General features: G+C 44.1%; 1 protein-coding gene across 1 annotated transcript in view; it reads left to right on the forward strand.

The window, feature by feature from the left end:
* LOC141110965 (lysoplasmalogenase TMEM86A-like) overlaps nucleotides 1-19,490 on the forward strand; it is a 40,991-nt gene that overhangs the window by 2,330 nt on the left and 19,171 nt on the right. The window contains exon 2 of the mRNA XM_073602820.1: nucleotides 15,379-15,637. Coding sequence (XP_073458921.1) covers nucleotides 15,379-15,637 — 259 coding nt within the window. The remainder of the gene's footprint in view (nucleotides 1-15,378; nucleotides 15,638-19,490) is intronic.

Below are 19,490 nucleotides of genomic sequence, written 5' to 3' on the forward strand. Positions count from 1 at the left end.
ACATGCGTTTTCAGATACCAAATCACATGGTACTGCAGTACCGTTCAATTTTATGCAGCATGTTTTTCCATGTAGTGGTGTGATTTGCAGCCCTTTCAGATGAATGGGGTTGCTAAATTACACAGCACAGGAATGCGTGGGTTCAAACCCATGCATTTCAGTGTGATCCCTGTGTGAGCCGGCCCTGGGAGTAATCATGTTGATGTCACTTCTCCAGTAAACCTATAATCCAGATATATAGCAGTGTAACTTCTAGATATCAAGGTCAAAGCTTGAGCGTTCCCAGCTATGAAAATCATTTTGATCAATTATTTACAGAATAAATGCTCCAGTTGGTTTTTGGTACCAGAGCTTTCTCAGCTCTGATTTAAAGTTCACCTTTGTTCACTTTTTTCTTCTTCTAAATTCCAGCTCCCCTATGTACCAATATAGCATTAATGTACTTCTTTTGCACAAATAACAAAGCTTTCCATTTATTCTACACACTCACCTCACTATCCTCATAGCTGATTAAAAAACTTCTTCATTATTTCTGCCTTACTTCCTAGACAGACATGACACAGAAAGGAGTTACCCAGCTGATCTCTTTAGCATACATTCTGCATCCTCTACCCTCATACCTACCCGAGAGTTAAGGTAGAAAAAAATTGATGCCTGTGTATTTGAGAACAGTGATAACTTAGTGCATTTCATTGAAAAAACATGCACCTGGAAGTGGCTGGTAAAGTAGAAGGGTGGACGGTGCAGGGTGTGTGCTAATGAGGTCAGCTGGTCAAATCCTTCCTGTGTCATATAGTCTGTTCAGGAAGTAAGGCAGAAGTAATTGAGCCATTTTTTTAATCAGCTATGAGGACAGTAAGGTAAGCGTATGTAGAATAAATGGAAAGCTTTGTTATTTCTGCAGAAGAAGTACATTAATGCTATATTGGTACATAAGGGAGCTGGGATTTTGAAAAAAAAAAGGGTTAACAAAGACCTGTTTAGCTATAAAATGCTGAGGATGATCCATGATCACTCACAGATAAAATTACACATTCAAATTACTGTTAGAATACTGGGGACCCCATAAACTGTACATGATTTGCTGCCTCTCTGAATCTGCATTATGTGGTTAAGGTCTGGTTCACACTGGTGCAACTTCTGATGCGACTTGAGTTTTCAATGGTACGCATTCTAATCAATGTGGTTTAGAACAGTGCACTTAGGAAAAGGTTCCTGTGCTACTTTGGTATGATTTACAGTGTGACCTGGCCTCATAAAATATGAAAAGTCGCATCACATAATTGCTCCATAAATCGCACCATAGTCGCATCGCAGTAGTGTGAACTTAATCAAATGCAAACTTTGAATAACAAAGTTATGTTAAACTTGTATGCGCTAGTCTTTTATACAAGCCGTGCAATTTGGATTGATTACTTGCGTTAAACCACCTGAACCTCTTGAGTCTCTGAGCCTTGTCCTTAATTTACATTAAGTCTAGGTTCAAATCTATGCGGCTACGCTCGATGCGTTTTTGAAACATGTTTTGCAGTGCGGTTTTAAACCCGTGTTTTTACATGCATTTTACTTTTTTTTTCTCTTTAAACGCACTGTAAACACACTATATATAGCTGGTTGCTAATCAGGGGGCTGGGAAGCTGACCACTGTGCCTTTAACAACTGATAAGTCATCAGCTTCTCCGCTGAAAGCTGAATGTAAAAAAAAAATTGCCAGCAAAAAAAAAAAAATCGTGAAAAAATGGCATGGGCCCCCCCCCCCCCCAGGTCCATACCAGGCCCTTCGGGTCTAGTATGGATTCGGAGGGGACCCCCATGGCAAAATTCTTTTAAAAATCGCCTGGGGTCCCCCCAAAATCCTTACCAGACCCTTACCTGAGCATGCCGCCCGGTAGGTCAGGAAAGGGAGGGGACGAGCGATCGCCTCCTCCTGAACTATACCAGGCCGCATGCCCTCAACATGGGGGGGTGCTTTGGGGGGGCCTTGCACCCCCCACCCCAAAGCACCTTGCCCCCATTTTGAGGACAAGGGCCTCTTCCCGACAACCCTGGCCGGTGGTTGTTGGGGTCTGCGGGCTGAATGTAAATAAAAAATTACTGATAACTCCCCCCGCCCCATACTTGTCCATCAACAAATGGAAGCCTCTACAAGGGGATCAGAAGAAAAGTTCAGCAGGAGCTACAGAGTATAAAAGAGAAGAGAGGTGCCTCTAAGTGTAGCAATATGATTACATTTAATGAAGGTAAAACATTTAGCAACTCACATGGTTGATGATTAAAAATGGCACATCTAAGTATGCAGGCATCCGGGTAAAGCTGTCCACATAGACCATCCCCCGCACCGGCGGCTCTCACCTCTGTCAGTCTGCAATCGTGACCGGAAGACTACCCTGCGGTTGAACGATCTGAAAGCGAGGCTTGAAGTGCTTATGGAGTGCAGCGTTGAAGGGATGATGTCGATGGCGGAGCAGGGGATGGTTTATGTGGAGAGCTTTACCCCGGATGCCTGCATACTTAGATGTGCCTGTTTTAATCATCAGCCATGTGACTTGCTAAATGTTGTACCTTCATTAAATGTAACCATATTACTACACTTAGAGGCGCCTCTCTTCTCTTTTATACTCAGTTGTGACATGACGCTACTTGTATATCAAGACATCGCTTGTGGACGAGGGGGCGTGACCGGATGTGGGAGTGAGAGGGTGTGTGTGTGATCTCCTCTCCCCCAGCTCTAACTAGCAAGCATACAGCTGAGGAAATGCTAGCTGACCCGGCAGCAGGAGAAAGCAGCCGACTTCAGCCCTAGAGACAGACACCTTCACCAGCACAAGTATATACCTAGTCCCGGTGAGATCGGAGTCCCGGAGGGCAGCGGAGAGCGTGACAGGGGGGGAGGCGTGAAAGGTCTCCCAGACCTGCCGGTGCTCGGCGAGAAAACCGGCTTTAAGAGCAACAACAGCGCCGGTGTGAGGGACGGAGCGAACGCTTGGTTAGAGGAACCAGAGGGGTAGCGTGAAAGGCTCCCATTTGAGACATCAGCAGCTGAGTAACGAATTGGCCTCAGCAACTGGGGCTGAGGGGAGTGAAGCGGTGAGCGGTTGTTAAGAACATAAGGTAATGCTGAAAACCAACAGACATGTGTGAAGACGTCTGATGCAGGTGAAAGTTTTTCCTATTTGTCTCGAATCGCATATCTGCCACATATGCTTATTTAAGCTTAGCCCATAACAGAAGAAACATAAATATAAATTTATTGCACTCTCACTTGGAACCTTCTCTGAGCTGATCTACTGCTTAGCGGTTGTTATTAAAGACTCTATACATATAAAATTCATAAGGTAACGTTGGAGATTGACTATCATGTGTGAAGACGTCTGATGCAGGTGAAAGCTCTTCCTACTGTTTTCAACCTACATATCTGCCATATATGTTTGTTTATCCTGAATGTATAGCTGAAACTAATAGAAACTTTCAGCTGGAACTGGGGCTGAGCTGAATCCATTGCTGCCTTTCTTTATTTAACCCTTGCCGTCAAAGACATTATATCTGCGATTCAGAAAGATGCAATTTTAGTCCCGGGTGTGAGACAGAAGGGGAGCAAGCTGGGGAGGCCAACTAAACCAAACAGCAATAGTACAAATCAATATAAATAGAGGAACGGTGTTTAAAAGCTGGCTATTATGACTAAAGTGGCAATTTAACCACTTGAGCCCCGGACCATTATGCTGCCTAAGGACCAGAGGTCTTTTTCCAATTTGGCACTGCGTCGCTTTAACTGCTAATTGCGCGGTCATGCAATGCTGTACCCAAACGAAATTTGCGTCCTTTTCTTCCCACAAATAGAGCTTTCTTTTGATGGTATTTGATCACCTCTGCGGTTTTTATTTTTTGCACTATAAACGGAAAAAGACCGAAAATTTTGAAAAAAAATGATATTTTCTACTTTTTGTTATAAAAAAAATCCAATAAACTAAATTTTAGTCATACATTTAGGCCAAAATGTATTCGGCCACATGTCTTTGGTAAAAAAAATGTCAATAAGCGTATATTTATTGGTTTACGCAAAAGTTATAGCGTCTACAAACTAGGGTACATTTTCTGTAATTTACACAGCTTTTAGTTTATGACTGCCTATGTCATTTCTTGAGGTGCTAAAATGGCAGGGCAGTACAAAACCCCCCCAAGTGACCCCATTTTGGAAAGTAGACACCCCAAGGAAATTGCTGAGAGGCATGTTGAACCCATTGAATATTTATTTTTTTTGTCCCAAGTGATTGAATAATGACAAAAAAAAAAAAAATATTTACAAAAAGTTGTCACTAAATGATATATTGCTCACACAGGCCATGGGCCTATGTGGAATTGCACCCCAAAATACATTCAGCTGCTTCTCCTGAGTATGGGGATACCACATGTGTGGGACTTTTTGGGAGCCTAGCCGCGTACGGGGCCCCGAAAACCAATCACCACCTTCAGGATTTCTAAGGGTGTAAATTTTTGATTTTACTCCTCACTACCTATCACAGTTTCGGAGGCCATGGAATGCCCAGGTGGCACAAAACCCCCCAAAATGACCCCATTTTGGAAAGTAGACACCCCAAGCTATTTGCTGAGAGGCATATTGAGTCCATGGAATATTTTATATTTTGACACAAGTTGTGGGAAAGTGACACTTTTTTTTTTTTTTTTTTTTTTTTTGCATAAAGTTGTCACTAAATGATATATTGCTCACACAGGCCATGGGCATATGTGGAATTGCACCCCAAAATACATTTAGCTGCTTCTCCTGAGTATGGGGATACCACATGTGTGGGACTTTTTGGGAGCCTAGCCGCGTACGGGACCCCGAAAACCAATCACCGCCTTCAGGATTTCTAAGGGTGAAAATTTTTTATTTCACTCTTCACTGCCTATCACAGTTTCGGAGGCCATGGAATGCCCAGGTGGCACAAACCCCCCCCAAATGACCCCATTTTGGAAAGTAGACACCCCAAGCTATTTGCTGAGAGGCATGGTGAGTATTTTGCAGCTCTCATTTGTTTTTGAAAATGAAGAAAGACAAGAAAAAACATTTTTTTTTTTTCTTTTTTCAATTTTCAAAACTTTGTGACAAAAAGTGAGGTCTGCAAAATACTCACTATACCTCTCAGCAAATAGCTTGGGGTGTCTACTTTCCAAAATGGGGTCATTTGGGGGGGTTTGTGCCACCTGGGCTTTCCATGGCCTCCGAAACTGTGATAGGCAGTGAAGAGTGAAATCAAAAATTCACGCCCTTAGAAAGCCTGAAGGCGGTGCTTGGTTTTTGGGGTCCCGTACGCGGCTAGGCTCCCAAAAAGTCTCACACATGTGGTATCCCCGTACTCAGGAGAAGCAGCAGAATGTATTTTGGGGTGTAATTTCACATATTCCCATGGCATGTTTGAGCAATATAACATTTAGTGACAACTTTGTGCAAAAAAAAAAAAAAAAAATGTGTCTCTTTCCCGCAACTTGTGTCGCAATATAAAATATTCCATGGACTCGACATGCCTCTCAGCAAATAGCTTGGGGTGTCTACTTTCCAAAATGGGGTCATTTGGGGGGGTTTTGAACTGTCCTGGCATTTTATGCACAACATTTAGAAGCTTATGTCACACATCACCCACTCTTCTAACCACTTGAAGACAAAGCCCTTTCTGACACTTATTGTTTACATGAAAAAGTTATTTTTTTTTTGCAAAAAAATTACTTTGAACCCCCAAACATTATATATTTTTTTAAAGCAAATGCCCTACAGATTAAAATGGTGGGTGTTTCATTTTTTTTTTTCACACAGTATTTGCGCAGCGATTTTTCAAACGCATTTTTTGGGGAAAAAACACACTTTTTTAAATTTTAATGCACTAAAACACACTATATTGCCCAAATGTTTGATGAAATAAAAAAGATGATCTTAGGCCGAGTACATGGATACCAAACATGACATGCTTTAAAATTGCGCACAAACGTGCAGTGGCAACAAAATAAATACATTTTTAAAAGCCTTTAAAAGCCTTTACAGGTTACCACTTTAGATCTACAGAGGAGGTCTACTGCAAAAATTACTGCCCTCGATCTGACCTTCGCGGTGATACCTCACATGCATGGTGCAATTGCTGTTTACGTTTGACGACAGACCGCCGATTGCGTTCGCCTTAGCGCGAGAGCAGGGGGCGACAGGGGTGCTTTTTTTTTTTTTTTTTTTTTCTTTATTATTTTTCTGCTTTTTTTATCTTATTTTTAAACTGTTCCTTTCATATTTTTTTTTTAATCATTTTTATTGTTATCTCGGGGAATGTAAATATCCCCTATGATAGCAATAGGTAGTGACAGGTACTCTTTTTTGAAAAAATTGGGGTCTATTAGACCCTAGATCTCTCCTCTGCCCTCAAAGCATCTGACCACACCAAGATCGGTGTGATAAAATGCTTCCCCAATTTCCCAATGGCGCTATTTACATCCGGCGAAATCTAAGTCATAAAATGCTCGTAGCTTCCGGTTTCTTAGGCCATAGAGATGTTTGGAGCCACTCTGGTGCCTGGTCCCTCCCACGGCTTGTAAAAGCAGTCTAGAGGCTAATTAGCCGCTAGGATTGCTTTTACATGAAAGCCGACCGCTGGCTGAAAAGAATGATACCAAGATGATACCTAAACCTGCACTTATGGGACTCGCCACGTCACCAAGTGTTGCTGCAGTGCTGGTTTGACTACGACCGGGGTGTACTAGGCCGCTGGTGCTTGCCAGTTCACCAAAACGCTACCAAAAAAACTGTTAGCGATCGCAGGGATCAAGGCCTGACTCTGCGAACGCTGCAGTTATGTGTTTAGTGTTTTGTAAGTGTCAGTGATCGATCGATACTGCACTTGGGTGGGCTGGGCTGGGCCGGGCGGAGGGGCAAAACACAGGTGCTAGCAGGTATCTGGGCTGATCCCGCTAACACTGCGTTTTTGGGAACCCTAAACTGCTGGGGACGCTAGTATAGATCTGATCAGATATTGATCCGTTCAGATACTATACCACTAAGGGAGGTGTATGCTGCGTGCGTGGGTGTTAGCGGTACTGGCGCTAACCTGACGCTGCCTGGGGCTGGTGCTTGCCAGTTCACCAAAACGCTACCAAAAAAACTGTTAGCGATCGCAGGGATCAGGCCTGACTCTGCGAACGCTGCAGTTATGCGTTTAGTGTTTTGTAAGGGACAGTGATCGATCGATACTGCACTTGGGTGGGCCGGGCGGAGGGGCAAAACGCAGGTGCTAGCGGGTATCTGGGCTGATCCCGCTAACACTGTGTTTTTGGGAACCCTAAACTGCTGGGGACGCTAGTATAGATCTGATCGGATCAGATATTGATCCGATCAGATACTATACCACTAAGGGAGGCGTATGCTGCGTGCGTGGGTGTTAGCGGTACTGGCGCTAATCTGACGCTGCCTGGGGCGACGCATATCACCGCCGGGCGATCAGGGGGCTAAACCTTTATTCGGTAATAAACGGCGGGTGCCCTGACACTATAAAAAATAAACGAACTAACCAGCGTCAACCGTAACGTTTATACGGTGATCAGTGGTGAAAGGGTTAACTAGGGGGCAATCAAGGGGTTAAAACATTTATTAGATAGTATATGGGGGTCCCTGACACTATAAAACGCTGACGGCGAACCTAAATATTTACGTCCCTAACTAGCGTCACCAGTGACACTAATACAGCGATCAGAAAAATGATCGCTTAGCAACACTGGTGACAGGGGGTGATCAAGGGGTTAAAACTTTATTAGGGGGGGTTAGGGGGGTACCCTAGACCTAAAGGGGGGTAATACTAACTGTCCCAACACTGTAACTGTCACAAACTGACACTATGCAGTAATCAGAAAAAAAAAAAAAAAAAAAACCTGCTGGTGTCAGTTTGTGACGGGGGGGGGTGATTGGGGGGGGATCGGGGGGCGATCGGGGGGGGGGATCGGGGTGTTTTGTATGCCTGGCATGTTCTACTGTGTGTGTAGTGTGTTGTGCACTTACATTGATGTCTTCTCCCCTCGGCGCTGGAACGGAATACCGAGCTGAGGGGAGATGACATCATTTCCTTTGCTGCTGTTTAGCATACAGCAGCAAAGGAATGTTCCCATTGGCCGGCGGCGATCGCGAGGGGGGGGCCACGAACGGATGGCCTCCCCCTCATCTCGGATCGCCGGGGAACAGAACGGGACCGCCTCGGGCGGTGGGGGGGGGTCCGATCGGACCCCCCACCCGCGGAAGGCAAATCACGTACATGTACGTGATTTTGCCTGCCCGTGCCGCTTTGCCGACGTAAATCGGCGTTAGGCGGTCCTTAAGTGGTTAAATTGCAGTATTTCACCGCCTACTATTTAATCTCAGGCTCAGTTGAGCGGGATGACATTGTAAACTCTGGACATATGTAAAGGGACAGTGTTTCCCCTTTTTTTTGGTTTGTTTTGTCGTTCTTTTTGAGTCCAACAGGAATTAACAGGGTGAAATAACAAGTGATGATGCAACACTGGGTAATGCTTTGAAACAATGTGTAAACTGGTTAATCCTTAAAGGAGAAGGAGAAAGGAGGAAAACAACATGGTGGGGAAACAAGCTGCTGAGGAGAAAGTAAACCAGCCACAACAGCCACAACAAGAAGGATCCCAAGTCACACGCTCTACAAAAAATCAGACAAATCAAGCAAAAGCTGCAGCAGCAACTAAGCTAGAGCGATTTGCTAGGACATCTGTTTCACCAGCTAAATCTACACAACTAACCCACACAGTTCCATCAGGGACTAGGAAAAGTTCAAGCAGCGGACCAGTGCCGGTGGTGCCAAGCCCGACGACTGCCTTGCATATAAAGGAACAAGAAGCAGGGAAAGTGGATACATCAAGCGGTGACAGAGCAGCTAGAAAGCTCTCTAACATAACAGAGGCAGATATGGAGGGAGAACAAAGGGGAAGAGCAGAAGAACCCACAATGAGGGACCTCCTATATGCGATAATCGCATGCAAGGAATCAATCGCAGGGGTGGATGCCCAATTGAAAGGCATAAAGGAGGAAATCGCAGTGATAGGCAGCAAACTGAAGGAGATGGAGGAAAGAACAACGGCTTTAGAAGAAAGATTAAGTGCAGTAGAAGAGACGTTATCTCCACTCAAACAGGATGTCATTGAGATGAAAAAACGCATAAAAGAACAAGCAGCCAAAATGGACGGATTAGAAAATAGAAATCGAAGAAACAACGTAAGAATAATTGGCATGCCTGAGCGGAGTGAGGGGTCTAACCCCATAGAGTTCTTGGAGGAATGGGCCAAAGAAATATTTGGGGCTGCGACTTTTTCTCCTTTTTTTGGCATTGAGCGTGCACACCGAATCCCCTCTAGACCTCGTCAGGGAAAAGAATATCCAAGGCCCATAATCATAAAATTGTTCAACTTTAGAGATAAAATATCGTTGCTCCGGAAGGCAAGAGAAATGAGAGAGATTCTATACAAGGGGGACAAAATTTTATTATTTCAGGACTTTTCTCCAGAGCTACAAAAGCGCCGAGCGGCATACATACCAATCAAACGTACGCTACAGCAAATCAAGATGGACTATGCACTGCTATACCCAGCCCGATTGAGAGTGACTAATATAAATGGTATACACTTTTTTGATTCCCCACGGAGTGTTGAAGAGTGGTTGAAGGACAACGGGAAAACAGCACGGAACACAGAAGATGAGAGATCAGAGACTATTTAGACTTTTTTTTTTTTCCCCTCTCCCCCCCCCCCCCCCCCCTTTTTTTTTTTTTTTTTTTTTTTAAATATAGGGGTAGTGGGAAGGAAAGGGGAAGAAAAGGGATCACAGATAATGATTAATTAAAAAATAAAAATAAAAATTAAATAAATGTTTAGTGTTGGTAAGTAAAACACGGATTAGGAGGGGGATTAGAATATAATAAAATAGTGGAAGATTGATATATTAATTAGATTAAAATGGGGCTGATATGAGTATTTACCTTCACAAACACAAAAGTCATCACACAGGAGTGGCACTAAAAAAGGTTGGAGAGGGGGAGGTAAGTCCCCGTAGAACAGGGGGATACAGAGATGTATGGTATGGAAAAGATGGGAGGGAGTATGTTGGGGAGTGAATATAGGTGGGAGGTCAAGATACAAGCCCCTAGGGTAGGCCCAGTTGGGCGGGAGGGGAGGGGAGGGGGGGAGAAGAAGGGTGGGAAGGTTTGGGAGGGAGTGGGGTGGAGAGGAGGGAGGGGAGGGGGGGGTAGGGTAGGCACGAGTAGGGGCGGATTTATGCAATTAAGAAAGGGAAGTTATCACAAGTATAAGTTTTGACACAAATATTTTTTGTATCACACAACTGACAAATGGGGGAAAAAATAAAGTTATGTAGAAATGTATTGTATGCTGGCAGGGTCCTTGGAATGGTTAAAACCCAGAAGGCCAACGGTGTTATGATTTACTATTTATGTAGCTGTTTTCAATTCTATGAGTGCAGAAAATAGAGAGCTGTCATGTATTAGTAAAGGGGGGAAAAAAAAGGGTATTTTATTAATGACATGGAATATAAGGGGGCTGGGGGATAGGGATAAGAGAAGTGCAATGTTTAAATATTTTGATAAAATGAAACCCCAGATAATTTGTTTGCAAGAAACATATGCGGCCTGACTCTGTACATTTATTGCGCTCAAGGAGATACCCGATACAGTTTCATTCTATGCATACCTCATATTCAAGGGGGGTTAGTATTGTGATCTCCTCGGATATCGCCTTTGAGTGCTTGCAACAGAGAGTGGATAAGGAGGGAAAGTTTGTTTTTCTACTATGTAAGCTTAATGGACTAACGTGTATAATAGCTTCCATATACATTCCTCTGCCTTTTTCAGCAGTTTCCCTTGGGTGCCTATCGCAGTTCATGGCTCTGCATCCGGGGGTCCCGGTGTTAGCAGTAGGAGACTACAATAATATCTTGGATAATTCCCTGGACAGAATGTCTTTGACATCCAAAAATATAAGACATACCTCTGGAAGGACGGCTTTTGCCGCCCTCCTCGAGGAATTGGGACTTAGGGATGTATGGAGGGAGAGACATGACAAGGATAGATGTTACTCCTGTTACTCTGCAACACATGATGGTTTCTCACGTATTGATTTGGGCCTGGGGAATGAGTCACTTTTCCAGTGGGTAGAGGACTCTGCATATGAGCCGCGCCTTCTGTCTGACCACTCCCCATTTTGGGTACGGCTGGGCATTATTGGTACCTCGAGACAACCACTGTGGAAAATGAACCCATATTGGTTGACTCTGCTTCCACAGGCAGATAGAACGGGAGAGGTTTTACGGGAATTTTTACAATTAAATGGGGGCTCAGCCAGTAAAGCGGTAGTCTGGGATACACTCAAAGCATTCTTGAGGGGTTGCCTCATTAAAGAAATTGCGGGAGTTAAATCCCGATCCAGAGAGTGGGAAACCAGGGTACGGGAAGAACTGAAAGAAAGGGAGCAGGCCTTAATAATTGACCCATCACAATCCAATGAAGAGCTATGGAGAGAGGCGCAGGCAGTACATAATGCGGTATGGCTATCTGCAGCAGAGAAGAGAAGATATTTTCAGCAACAAAGTTATTTCGAAGAGGGGGAAAATACTGGCCGCCTATTAGCTCTAATAGCTAGAGAGCAACGGGAATCTACAAATATACTAGCTATAGGGACTGAAACTGGAGAGAAATTAACTCTCAGCTCAGACATAGTAAATAGTTTTCAGCAGTTCTACAGGGATTTGTACTCTAGTAAAACCAGGTATAAACCATCGGACTTGGAACAGTTCCTACAAACCTGTCCTTTTCCGCGGTTAACGGAGGAGGAGAGGGAAACTCTGAATTCCCCAATTTCACTGGCTGAATTAACGGAAGCATTAGAGGGGGCAATGCGTCATAAATCCCCAGGCCCAGATGGAATACCGGTAGAGGTATACTCCCATTATAGGGAGGTCCTCTTACCATCATTGTTGCAGACAATAGAGGAAGCTGGGGAAGTGGGAAGGTTACCAGATAGTATGCAAGAAGCAATAATTACAGTTCTTTTGAAACCAGGAAAAGATAGACTTCTAATGGATTCATACCGTCCAATTTCGTTATTGAATGCAGACGTTAAGTTGCTGGCCAGTGTTTTGGCTAAGAGGCTTTCTCAGGTAATTGGAAAACTGGTTCATTGTGACCAGTCTGGCTTTATACCAACGCGCTCTATGTCTGACAATATAAGGAGGTTATACATGAATTTGCAGATGCCAGTGGACAATCCGGGGGGTAGGGCCATTCTGTCACTTGACGCGACTAAGGCGTTTGACAGTGTGGATTGGCCCTACCTCATAGAAATACTGGAAAGATTCGGAGTGGGAGGTAAATTCATATCCTGGGTAAGAGTACTGTATTCCAAACCTAGAGCCAGGTTGCGCATCAATGGGATCCTCTCCCCCCCATTTGGATTATATAGGGGGACTAGACAGGGCTGCCCGCTGTCTCCATTACTGTTCGCCTTGGCGATTGAACCCCTGGCTATACTGATCCGGAACTCACCTGAGGTAGTGGGGTTCCGCAGATTTCAGAGAGAGGAAAAAATATCTTTATATGCAGATGATGCACTTATATATCTAGGGGATATGTCCTCTTCTTTGCGGGCAGTGATGGAGATAGTGGGAAACTTTGGCAGCTTTTCGGGCTTTGCAATTAATTGGTCGAAATCAACTATAATGCCATTAGATCAGACGAGGGAGGGACTCCCAGAGGGGGCTGAACAAATTGCTATTGTTAACTGCTTTAAATATTTGGGAGTGATGGTGTCCCCAGAGCCAGCCGAGTATCTTCGACTGAATTTGGGGCCATTGCTCACCAGACAGAAAGAAAAATGTAACAGTTGGTGTAGGCTCCCATTGTCAGTCGTAGGGCGGGCAAATCTAGTAAAGATGATCTGGGCCCCACAGCAATTGTATATCTTCCACAATTCACCAATATGGATTTCAAAGAAGTGGTTCAGACTACTAGACACATTAACGAGAGAATTGATATGGAAAAAAAAGGTGCCTAGAATTAGCTTGGAAACACTGCAATATGAAAAAGATAAAGGAGGGCTGTCAATACCCCACCCCAGGTTATATTTCTTGGCATCACAGTTGCAACAAATGGCAGGATTGGGTAGAGTGAGAAATGAGGACCCTATATGTAGATTGGTGACCATCTCGGAACCCACATTGGTGGCGGCCTCCCATTTAGAAATGGATCTACCAAGTATGAAGGGATTAGAACCTATGAGTTCTCTTTTTAAAAGGGTTTGGGGGGGAAACTCGGAAAATATTGAAAATAATGGGTGTGCTCCCATTCACACCAATATGGCATAATAAAAGATATACTGAGGTTCAGGAATTGCGAGGTTTCTCACACTGGAAGGAAAGGGGGATTTGGTTCTTCTCACAAATCTATGAGGGGGACGAATTAAAGTCATATGAACAACTATGTAGGGAATTCCATTTGCACTCTAGGGGCTTCTACCAATATCTTCAAATCCGCCATGCGCTACAGGCACAACAAACAACCCACTCCTTAGGAGTAAAAACAGTCCCAATACTGAATGAAGTTTTGAAAGCAGACACAAGGAAAGGACTAATAACAAAAATATACAGGGAATTATTGATTAGGACCCAAGATCATACATCATTAAAGTGTCGGAAAAAATGGGTAGAGGATGTAGGCGAGATAAACGATAATCAGTGGGAAGCGGCACTCAAAGCCATCCCAGTGGTCTTGTTATCTGCATCACAAAGGTTATCACAATTATTTATTTTACACAGGGCCTACAGGACACCAGTGCAACTCCACAGGTGGGGAGGTAGGGATTCTTCTGCATGCCCCAAGTGCAGAGTGCACAGGGGGGACTTTATTCACCTAATGTGGAGGTGCCCAAAGCTGCATAGGTACTGGGAAGAGGTATCCAGACGCATTTCTGGGTTGGCGCAAATCCATATTCCCTTGAATCCGACGGTTTATTTGCTTGGCGCCATTGAGGCAGAAATGTTCCCTGGAGGAAAGTATCTTATGATAACTAGATTGATGTATTTAGCTAGAAAACTTATCGCAAGATACTGGATGGCTCCTACGGTGCCTACTGGGAAGCAATGGATCTCATATGTAAACTCCCTCCTTCCAAGAGAAAGACTGGCCTACAACCGTAGAAACGACAAGGGGAAATTTGACAAAATATGGCAACCCTGGTTGAGGGAGGCGGAAGTGGCCCCCCATCAACTGGTAGTGGAAAAGCTCCGGATGTAGAGCAGAGGGAATTGCGTAGAAAGGAAAGAACAGGCAAAAAAATAGTCGGAAAAGGAAGAAGCAAAAGGAGGGGAAAGGAAAGGGGAGAAGAAGGAGTAAGATAGTGAGTGGACCCAAGGGGTGATAACTACACAACAAAGAATAGGTTGGGGGGGAAGCCAGCGGCAAATGAGGGAGTGGCAATTAAAATAAAATAAAGCAACCCTAAAGTGACGATTGACAGGTAGATGTGAGGGTGGGAGGGGGGAAGGCTTGGGGCGGGCAAGGGATAAGATATGATTTTGAGAATATAATAGAGAATTTGTATAACTTTATAGAAATTGTATTATTATATATTATGTATAACTGTTTTGTGAAGTGTATGTATTAAATTTAAATAAAAAAAAAATTCTGATAAAAAAAAGACATCGCTTGTATATCAAATCAAAATTTAGTAAAACATTTTGCTTGTCTTGCAAAACACTCTCAAACCAAGTTTTACTCTATGTTGTATAGGATCTTAATTTAATTAGGGTATTATACTATGTGCGATCTGTCCTCTTTCCTCCAATGGGTATAAATCCAGTTGAGTTCCTGGAGCCATTGGAGAAGAAGGTACTGCTGTGACACATATTGTATACCATCCTTTACCCTATGATGAAGGGCAAGCTTGTATGACCTCATGACGTTTAGAGGTCTCTCTGTCTGATAAGCCTCAGTGGTGGACAAGATTGTTACTTTGTGTATTTTGCAAAGAAACATTGGAAGGGATTTCACACAATTTTGGACTTTTTATTTCACATCATAAAGTGACAACGTTGTACAATTTGACATGTAATATCAGTAGCGTTACAACATGTCTTAGGATTGTTGGGTAAAATTAAAGCACACATGGAGAGAGACTACAAACCCCATGCAAATAGTGTGTGTGCCAGTTAAGCAACAGTGGTAGTCATTAAACCATGTGCTTACAGCTTATACCTTACATGTATAAAGTTTTGGTGTAATTTTGTCCTAATGTAGGTTATATGAAGATCATTTTGTTTAATTATGTTTCTTTCTCAAATAGGTAAGAAGAACTGTTCCAAAACTACTTCCCTTCCTAGTGACTGCATGCAATTATTTTGTGCTGTGGATTCCCCTCTCAGAGCCAAGCTGGTACAGTGCACTTATTAAGTGCCTACCAATCATCTGTCTGAAGTTTTTCATTGTTGTCCACTCCATTGGCTCAGGAAAGTTCAGCTCATATGCAAAGAAGATCTTTCTGGGATTAGCCTTCTCAGCAGCTGGAGATGTTTGCCTTATTTGGCCAGAATATTTTCATCTTGGTAAGATCTGCCAAGCATAGTTATTCTGAAATTGGCAAAGCCATGTTAGTTTATGAAATTCTAAAAATTATTTCAGCTCTCAAGTGTATAGGGATTTTCATCGGTTTTTGTAGTCTTCCCTAGATTCTATCCAAGATTCCATGAGGAGGTGAGCTATAATTTGGATAGAGGAAGGCCTGTGGACATAGTGTATCTAACTTTTGCTACGACATTTAATACAGTACCCCACAAATGATTAATTTACAAATTAAGTCCTTGTGGCATTGATGATATGGTATGTACCTGGATAGAAAAGTGGTTGCAGGCACACGTCCAGGAAGTGGTGATTAATGGCAAATTTTCTGAAGGGTCTGGAGTTGTGAGCACAGTGCAGGGCTCTGTCCTGGGACCAACAGGTTTTAACTTGTTCATAAATTATTATTATTATTATACAGGATTTATATAGCGCCGACAGTTTACGCAGCGATTTACAACATTAGGGCAGACAGTAAAAGTACAATACAATTCAATACAGGAGGAATCAGAGGGCCCTGCTCGTTAGAGCTTACAATCTAGGAGGGAGGGTCAAGTTATACAAAAGGGTAATAGCTGTGGGGGATGAGCTAATGGAGAAAATAGTGCAGTTGTTAGATGGAGGCAGGATAGGCTTCTCTGAAGAGGAAAGTTTTCAGGGATCGCCTAAAAGTGGATAAATTTGGAGACAGTCTGACAGATTGGGGTAGGGTATTCCAGAGGATGGGCAAGGCTCGGGAGAAGTCCTGGAGGCGGATATGGGAGGAGGTGATGAGGGAGCTAGAGAGCAAGAGATCTTGGGAGGAACGGAGATGGCGTTTTGGTTGGTATTTTGAGACTAGGTTAGTGATGTAGCTGGGGGCACAGTTGTGGATGGCTTTGTAACTTATTGTTAGTATTTTGAATTTAATTTGTTAGGCGAGTGGTAGCCAATGGAGGGATTGGCAGAGAGGGGTAGCAGACACTGAGCGGTTTGTAAGGTGGATGAGTCTGGCAGCAGCATTCATGATGGACTGAAGGGGGGATAGTCTATTTAAAGGTAAGCCAATGAGGAGTGAGTTGCAGTAGTCAAAGCGAGAGATAACCAGGGAGTGAATCAGGAGCTTTGTGGTTTCACTGGTTAGAAAAGGACGTAGTTTAGAGATGTTGCGGAGGTTGAGGCGGCAAGCTTTGGAAAGTGATTGGATGTGGGGCTGAAAGGAGAGTTCAGAATCTAGGATAACACCTAGCACCCTGACATGCGGGGACGGGTGGATGGTTTTGCCATTGCTCTTCACAGAGAAGTCAGGGGAAGAGGCATGTGGGGGAGGAAATATTATAAGCTTGGTTTTGGACAAGTTGAGTTTGAGGAAGTGGTGTGACATCCATACAGATATGTCGGTTAGTAAGTTAGTGATGCGCGAGGAGACTGATGGAGTGAGTTGAGGGGTGGAGAGATAGATTTGTGTGTCATCAGCATAGAAATGATATTGAAAGCCGTGAGAGGCTATCGGCTGACCCAGGGAAGAGGTGTAGATTGAAAATAAAAGAGGTCCAAGAACAGAACCTTGGGGGACCCCGACAGAGAAGGGAAGAGGAGTAGAGGAAGTAGAATTGTAAGTGACACTGAAGGTGCGTTGGGATAGGTAGGATGAGAGCCACTGAAGAGCACAGTCACGGAGACCGAGGGAGTAAAATTTTTCGAGGAGGAGGGGGTGGTCAACCGTGTCAAAGGCAGCTGAAAGATCCAGAAGTAGGAGTACAGAATAGTGTCCGTTGGTTTTTGCAGTTAGTAGGTCATTTGTGAGTTTTAAAAGAGCAGTTTCTGTGGAGTGTTGAGGGCGAAATCCAGATTGAAGGGGATCAAGAAGGTTGTTTTTAATGAGGTGGTCACTCAGTTGGTTGTAAACCAGGCGTTCAAGGAGTTTAGAGGAAAAGGGGAGCAAGGAGATAGGGCATAGGTTGTTAAGATTGGTAGGGTCCAGGGACGGTTTTTTGAGTATGGGAGTGACCAGTGCATGTGTTAGAGCATCGGGGAAGACGCCAGAGGTGAGGGAGAGATTGAAGATGTGGGTTAGAGAGTGTAGGATGGGGTCAGAGGGTGACCGTAGCATTTGAGAGGGAATAGGGTTCAGGGGACAGGTGGTTAGGTGGGCGATAGAAAGGAGTTTAGCAACTTCGTCTGGAGTAGCAGATTTGAATAGGGGGAGTGTCAGTTGTATCTGTTGACATGGGGGTCTTAGCTGGGGGAGATACCTGTAGAGTGGAGATTTCATCACAGATTGTATCAATCTTGTTTTTGAAGTGATTAGCTATTTCCTGGGCAGTGAGTAAGTCAGTGGGGGGAGGTGGTGGAGGACAAAGTACAGAGTTGAAGGTAGAGAAGAGTTTACGGGGATTGGATGAGAAGGTGTTAATAAGAGTTGTAAAATAGGTTTGCTTGGCAGTGTGGAGGAAAGAATAGTATTTTTGGAGGGCATACATAGAGGTTGTAATAAGTCATTTGATCTCAGTGTTTGCTGACAGTACAAACTAGGGCAATAAGACCCCTTACACACTGTGGTGTTTTTCAGGCGCTTTTGGGCTAAAAATAGCGCCCTGTAAAGCACCTGAAAAACACCTCCCCTGCAGCCCCAGTGTGAGAGCCTGAGTGCTTTCACACTGGAGCGGTGCGCTTGCAGGACGTTAGAAAGCAGTGTCTTTGGGGTGGTGGAGGAGCAGTGTAAAACTAGCGCTACTTTACTGCTAACGCGGCCCGTTGTCAGTGTGAAAGGGGTCTAATGTCACAGCAGCATATAGCAACTTTACAAGATGACCCAGTGAAAATAGAGGGTGGGCAGCTATATGGCAGGTAAGAGTCAATGTGAAGAAATGTAAAGTGATGCTTGCAAAATTACACACCAGGGTAAGAACCGTTGGGAAAATCGAGGATGGAAAAGTATCTGGGGGTCTTAGTAGATGACAGAGTCAGCAATAGCATGTGACGCCAAATTGCAGCAAGCAAGGCCAGCAGACTATTAGTGTGCATTAAGAAAAGAGATAAAATTATAATTCTACTACTTTACAAAACCCTGGCTCAGCCACATCTTAAGTATGCTGTCCATTTCTGGTCACCAATCCTCAGGAAGGGTGTACTCGAACTGGGGAGAGTCCAGAGAAGGGCAACAAAGCTAATAAGGGGGCTGGAGGACCTCAGTTATAAGGAACACCTACAAACATTAAACTCTTATACTTACCTGAGGTCCCTCTAGATCCAGCGATGTTGGAGGAATGTCTTGGCTGCCCGGGACTCCCCTCCTCATTAGCTTATAGAGTAGTGTGGTGCCATTGGCTCCCACGGCTGTCAATCTGTAAAGTCAGCCAATGAGGAGAGAAAGAGGGGTGGGCCTGGGCCATGGCTCCATGTCTGAATAGACAGAGAGCTGTGACCTGGCTTGGGTGTCCCCATAGCAAGCTGCTTGCTGTGGGGGCACTCAACAGGAGGGAGGGGCCAAGAGAGCCAAAGAGAGACCCGAGAAGAGGAGGATCTGGGCTGCTCTGTGCAAATCCACTACACAAAGGAGGTAAGTATGACATGTTTGTTATTTTTAACTGAAAATGAACAAGACTTTACAATCACTTTAACCTCCCAGGAGAAGAGATGCTTAAGAGGGGATATGATTGAACTATACAAATACTTGAATGGTAACTCTAGCTCTGGGAGGAAACTTTTAAATCTTGGGTCTCTTAAAAAGATGACAATCAAAGAGCAACACCACTTCAGGTGAAACAATCCCCTTTATGAATGGCAGGATGCAGGTCCAGTCCATGACCTGGGCGAAGTAGAAGATATGGAAGGAAGATTGACCGCACTCCCAACTTC

This window comes from Aquarana catesbeiana, linkage group LG10, assembly GCF_042186555.1.
Source record: "Aquarana catesbeiana isolate 2022-GZ linkage group LG10, ASM4218655v1, whole genome shotgun sequence".
NCBI lineage: Eukaryota > Metazoa > Chordata > Amphibia > Anura > Ranidae > Aquarana > Aquarana catesbeiana.